General features: G+C 39.3%; 1 protein-coding gene across 1 annotated transcript; it reads left to right on the top strand.

Annotated features, from left to right (window-relative positions):
- Positions 1-999: 999 nt before the first annotated feature.
- On the top strand, positions 1,000-6,182 carry LOC144639664 (protein VAC14 homolog; the record flags this gene model as incomplete). The annotated part of the gene is made up of 3 exons (XM_078498947.1): positions 1,000-1,152; positions 1,459-1,609; positions 6,015-6,182. Coding segments are annotated over exons 1-3 (420 nt in total), but the record flags the coding sequence as incomplete, so codon positions are not given.
- Between the last annotated feature and the right edge of the window lie 268 nt (positions 6,183-6,450).

The following is a 6,450-nucleotide window of genomic DNA, read 5'->3' as shown; positions in this document are numbered from 1 at the left end:
CCTGTTGTTCCAATTTCATTATCCGATGATTTTTTTTTTTCGGTGGGGGGAGGGGGGATGGGGACTTGAGGGGAGGCAATAACCTGCGATCCAGTGGGTTTTCATTTGACAATGTTTTAGTTTTTTATAATCATTTTACACTGTTTATCACGTCAACTTCACAGCTAATCGAGGGGTTGTGCCCGCTAATTTTTTAGTCGGGATAAATGAAGACCAGTTATCAACAGTCCACAGACTTCAAGAGAGAAGGAAGGTTATTGTGAAGTTTGCGTTCAAAGCTACGCGGCATAATTTTATAGAGATCTGAACGTTTGTAAAAAAACTTATAAATCAATGTCAATTTCTAATCGCAACACTAAAACAAAAACCCAGTTCTTTTGAAATAAGGAAGCAGAGTTTAGTTTGCAGATTTAAATTTTCTTTATAAAGGCCCGGCTGGATATACCTTACGTTTTACCCCCCGGTAAACACCGGGCACTGGGAATTATTTACCCCATAAAACTTATCTTATTAGATATGATATCGAAAAAAATAAATATTTATCCAACCATAAGAGCGGATTTATTAAGTGAAAATATATATAATAAAGAGGGCTCGATGGCTTTTTTCTTTCGCAGAGAGAAATCAGAAAGAAATACACTGATTAATGAACACCTAGAAGTCCCACAGAACTTCTGTAGGTATCCAGTCTTCCGTAACAACATGGGGTGCGAAAATACCAGCTGAGCCGATACCGAAGGTCACGCAAAGTACACTTCAACAAGAGAAACGAACACGTCCATTTTCTTAAGCCTATCGTTGTAAATCCGAAGAAATGTATATCTCCGAAAAATGAAATAGTTAAAACGAAAAGAAAATCCATTCCCAAGAACAGAACGAAAAGGCCAATATATCGTGAGTGGACGCTCTGGTTGTTTTAAATGAAGTGGCAATTAAATAGGACTGGGGCGAGCGTGCTCTCTGCATGGTGCGCCTGCAGGATAGTTGCTTTCAGTCTTGAGATTTCGCAGCGTGAAAAAATCGCATAAATGTGGTGCGATTTCTTGCTACAATGGCAGAAAAGGACCTTTTACCACTTACACAGAATGTTGTCCGTGGGTTGAACGATAAACTTTATGAAAAACGCAAAACAGCAGCTCTTGAAATAGAACGGTAGGTCCACTTCGTTGAAAATGCTTGTGAGTTTACATTTCGCGACAATCCTTCACGTTTCTTGTAGCATGCCGTAAATGTTATCACCCTTCATTTGTTTTGATTATACTACAAGAATTCTGGTTCGATTTTGAAAGATTCTTGCGCTATCATCGTCCTGCAAGTCGCAAAAATTGTAAGAAACAACATTTATTTGCATCTTATCACATGTGAAGTATCAATTGGTCGTGGCGATTTAAAACAGTCTTGATCTTGTTCAAGACAAGTACTCGCTTGTTCATTCATCAATCTCCGATTTCATTACAGCCTGGTAAAAGAGTTTGTGGCCAGTAATGACGTGAGACAAATCAAACGACTGACCTCTGTGCTTGCTGAGGAATTTGCAGTTTCACACAACAATCATTCAAGAAAAGGAGGCCTCATTGGGCTTGCTGCTACAGCTATTGCTCTGGGAAAGGTACAGATAGTTTCAAACTAGACAAAAATATACACGTTAATTAGATATTTGTTTGATTATCAACTGAAAGTTGATAAAGGTAAATAAACGCCTGTAGCAAATTTTGGAAAGCTTACATTTCAGCGTTAGCCCTTTGTCGGAGCAAAGCACTCCGATGAAGGGCTAAGGCCTGGTTCAGACGCCGTACTTTTCATGAGCCGAACTCAATTCGAATTTGGATCGATCCAAATTGACAAAAGTACACCTCTTGATTCAGTCGCCAAACTTTTTGGCCGTTCCGAGGCCGTTCCAAATACAGTTCCAATAAAACCAGTCAAAATACATTATAATAATTTATGAATTAGGATCGGCACATGAAAAGTACGGCGTCTGAATCAAGCCGTTCCAAAGGCGTTCCACAGGCGAAATTCTCGGCCAAGCCAGGCAGGAAGAATGGGTGAGCCGTTCCAAATTGAAATAGCCGTTCTAATTTGATTCAGACGCTGATCTTTTCATGTACTTAATTTAAGGAATTAGGTTTGGCTCATGAAAAGATCAGTGTCTGAACCGCAAGTGGCGCCCGTTTTATGAGGTCCAAATAGGCGTAGAAATTTCGGTAGAGCTGTACGCTTCTACACATTCCATGATTCCTAATCCAAAGGGGGTAGCTCTGGAAATCATGCGAGTTTAAAATAAGAGTTAAAAATGAAACGTAGAGCAGTAGAAGCGTAGATTTTAAAATGAGAATGTAAAGCCGTACAAGCGTAGAGTTTAGAATAAAAATGTAGAGCCGTAGAAGCGTATGGTTTAGAATGAAAACGTAGAGCCGTAGAACCGTAGAGTTTAGAATGAACTGAAAACGTAGAGCCGTAGAAGGGTAGAGTTAAGTACATAGCGTATAGTACACTTCTACAAGCCTACTTCTGTACGTCAGTGTTCATTCTAAACTCTACGCTTCTACGACTCTTGAAAGCATAGAGCTCAGGCTGTAGAAGCGTAGAGTATGAAGTACACAGCGTAAAGGACACTTCAACAAACCTGCGTGTTCATTTTAAACTATACGCTTCTACGGCTATACGTTTTCTAAACGGTACGCTTATTATTATACAACGTTATACAGCTCTACGTTCTCATTCTAAACTGTACGCTTTTACGGTCCTACGTTTTACTTTTTAATTGTACGCTTCTAAGGCTCTACGTTTTTAATCTTTAGTATATGCTTCTACGAGTCTACTTTTTTATTGTAAACGGTATGCTTCTGTGGTTCAAGTCGTTTTTATTCTAAACTGTACGCTTCTACGAGACTACGTTCTTATTCTAAACTGTACGCTTCTGCGTGGTCTACGTTTTTATTCTAAATTGTACACTTCTACAAGTCTATGTTTTCATTCTAAACTGCACGCTTTTACAGCACTTCATTTTATATTGACGATAAAACGAAGTTATTTGGCAATAAACACAAGGTTTGAGAACGGGCGAAATTAATTTTTATTTGTATTACACAAGGAATAATAGAATGTAAACGTAGAGTTATAGAGCTGTAGACGCGTGGCGTTTACAACGAAAACTTAAAGCTGCAAAACCGCATAGTTTAAAATGAAAATGGAGCAGTGGTAGAAGCCTCGAGTTAAGAATGAAAACGCAGAGCCGTAGAAGCGTAAGTTTAGAATGAAAACGTTAGCGTGTAGAAGCGTAGAGTTTAGAATGAAAACGTAGAGCCGTAGAAACGTAGAGTTTAGAATGAAAACGTACAGCCGTAGAAGTGTACAGTTTAGAATAAAAACGTTGAGCCGTAGAACTGTACAGTTTAGAATGAAAACGGAGAGCCGTAGAAGCGTAGAGTTTAGAATGAAAACGTAGAGCCGTAGAAACGTAGAGCTTAGAATGAAAACGTAGAGCCGTAGAACCGTAGAGTTTAGAATGAAAACGTAGACCCGTAGAAGCGTAGAGTTTAGAATGAAGACGTAGAGCCGTAGAAGCGTGGAGTTTAGAATGAAAACGTAGAGCCGTAGAAGTGTACAGTTTCTTTAGAATGAAAACGTAGAGCCGTAGGGCTGTAGAGTTTAGAATGAAAACGTAGAGCCGTAGAAGTGTAGAGTTTAGAAAGAAAACGTAGAGCCGTAGAACCGTAGAGTTTAGAATGAAAACGTAGAGCTTTGAAGTGAAGAGTATAGAAAGAAAACGTAAAGCATTGATAACGAAAAGTTTAAAATGAAAACGCCTGTACTAATCTACGGCTAAACGCATTTTCAAGAGCTACTGTCTTATCTGTGAGAACTGTACTAAGTAGAAGCGTAGAGCTCTACGAAAATCTCTACGCCTATTCGGACCTCATAAAACGTGCCGGGTATACTGAACCGGGCCTAACATGGTACAGTACCGCTCAAATGTAAGTTGACAGTCCCTCGAGCCTCGATCCTCGAGACTCGAGACTCGATCCTCGAGCCTCGAGACTCGATCCTCGAAACTCGAAAATTTCGAGTTTCGAGGCTCGAGGCTCGAGGATCGAGTCTCGAGGATCGAGTCTCGAGTCGAGAAAAATAATGAGCTTGTCGCTTGAATGATTCCTCGAGAATAAAATTGCTCAAGCGGGCCGCACTCTCGAGTGTTGTACTATGGTCGAAGCCAGCGTGCCGGCTACTCATCTCTGCTGTAACAATGCGCGCTTGGTCGTTTAATATTTCGAACCGCCCCAAAAAGTTCGAAATAGGAGCTCGAAACCGTCGATAGTGAATGAATTGAGGGCAAATCGAACCAGAAGTAACCGAGTTGGAGTTAGTGCGGTCCCGCCGAATCAACATGGACAAATACAACCTGCGTTCAGGCGATCTTGGGACAAACATGAAGCCCATGAAGCACGTGTGCAATGTCACGCGTACGATTGTTTGTGTTTTGATTTAGGATACAAATATTAAACCTTAAAGTTCACTCTTTCATTTAGTTTTCTTTTGAAAAACGCAGTTACGTGTGTATGAAAGAATCTAAATCGGATACTTGTGTGCGGGCGTTGTGTTTCATTTATTTACGCTGGAGTTTATTCGTAAGGGTTCAAATTACTTTTGACATATGCAAATTTTGCCAACTTTTATAACTGCGCCGCTTTAAAAATCAAAATTTGTATAACCTCTCTAAAGCTATAATAATAATTAACGCCGATATCTGTGTTATAAATGAAGACAAGTTTCTTTCAAGAAGAATTTAGGTTTTAAGAATTTTATGCCAAATTCACAAAAAATAAAACACGCTCATTTCAAGCTAGACGCCATGGCGCGACACAAGTCTGTCTTGCCATTTACTGTATTTACGGAAGGCTTCACGGCTTCGATGTTTTTCACGTGGAATGTTTATGTTTCATTTGCCGTCTACAGAATTTTTACAACTCAAATTTAAGAACCGGTTTTATTTACGGAAACTCTTGTCTGAATTTCAGTAGCGACCAGAAGTCGACCAGAAAGAGACGTCTGAAATTCAGGCGTCTGAAACTTGCTTGCGCGATTTTGTCGGTGCTATTCTACGGCTCAGCTTACAAGATTCGTGGCATTTACATCGTTTCACATCGAATGCTTCAGATGCTGAATTACAGAACATTTTGTGAAAGAAATTAAATTTGTAGTTTTATTTGCGAAAACTCAGGATGAACTTGTAAACCAATGACTGAAATATCTTCGTGGTTGAAAACATGCACTTACGGCGGGTTGACAAGGGAGAGCAAAAGTTTGAACTACACGTTCTTTTCACGTCCTTTTCTAAATTTAAGTCGTCGATCACGGCTTTCAAGGACGAGTTTGTGTCAGTACTTTTAGGTAAGTAAACGGAATTGCGATCGGAGCTAATATATCGTACTGTCGAATGTTACATGTCGGGGAAGGTTTATATTTCATGCGCTAAAGGTGGACGCGAAACACTTGTACATGAGGTGAGAGCGGCTTTTATTCTTTCCTCGAGAAATAAATCGTTTCCTCGAAAGCCTTTCCAGTTATGAATATTTGAGACCGCCTTGTTTCTCGATCCTCGAGACTCGATCCTCGAGACTCGAAACTCGAACATTTCGAGTTTCGAGTCTCGAGGATCGAGTCTCGAGGATCGAGGATCGAGTCGAGACTGTCAACTTACATTTGAGCGGTACTGTACATGTACATTTAGCGTCTGATTTTTTTCAAAAAGGAAATTTACATGTAACGTGGGACAAAAGATAGCTATAAAGATTAGTCTTGGTTATATATAAATGTATACCAAATGGATTGTTCCTTATCTTACAGGGTCGACAGTTAGTGTATTGTTAACTATTAAGTGCCAATTTGACCCTGTTGTTGTACATGTACAAAGGACAATTGAACATAGAACATAGAAAGGTCATAAATTATAATTATTTTAAGATGTTTTTACCATTGCTGTGGATCATTGATTTATTTGCCTTCTTTTCCAGGATGCTGGTCTGTACTTGAAGAATCTTATTCCTCCAGTACTCACTTGCTTCTATGATCAGGACAGTAGAGTGCGTTACTATGCTTGTGAAGCCCTGTATAATATTGCCAAGGTAGCAAGAGGTTCTGTGTTGCCGTTCTTCAATGATGTATTTGATGGCCTGAGCAAGGTAAGTAAAACCATTGAATGATTTTAAATGAAATACCTTATTGTTACTTATTTTCGCGGGAACTTAATTTCGCGAAAATGGAACGGGCATATTTCGAGGGACTTAATTTTTCGCGATTTGGCCAAAAATACGTAATTAACATAAAAAGTACAATAGAAAACATTTTAAATAAATTTTCTCGAGTCTTTAATTTCGCGAGTTTTTTGAAAATCGCGAAAATCGCGAAAATTAAGTCTTGCGAAAATAAGTAACAATAAGGTAAGTAGTT

This window comes from Oculina patagonica, unplaced genomic scaffold, assembly GCF_052425735.1.
Source record: "Oculina patagonica isolate OP01 unplaced genomic scaffold, crgOcupat unplaced1167, whole genome shotgun sequence".
Taxonomy (NCBI): Eukaryota; Metazoa; Cnidaria; class Anthozoa; order Scleractinia; family Oculinidae; genus Oculina; species Oculina patagonica.
Note: the sequence above shows the minus strand (reverse complement) of the source record. Positions and strands in the feature narration are given on the sequence as shown.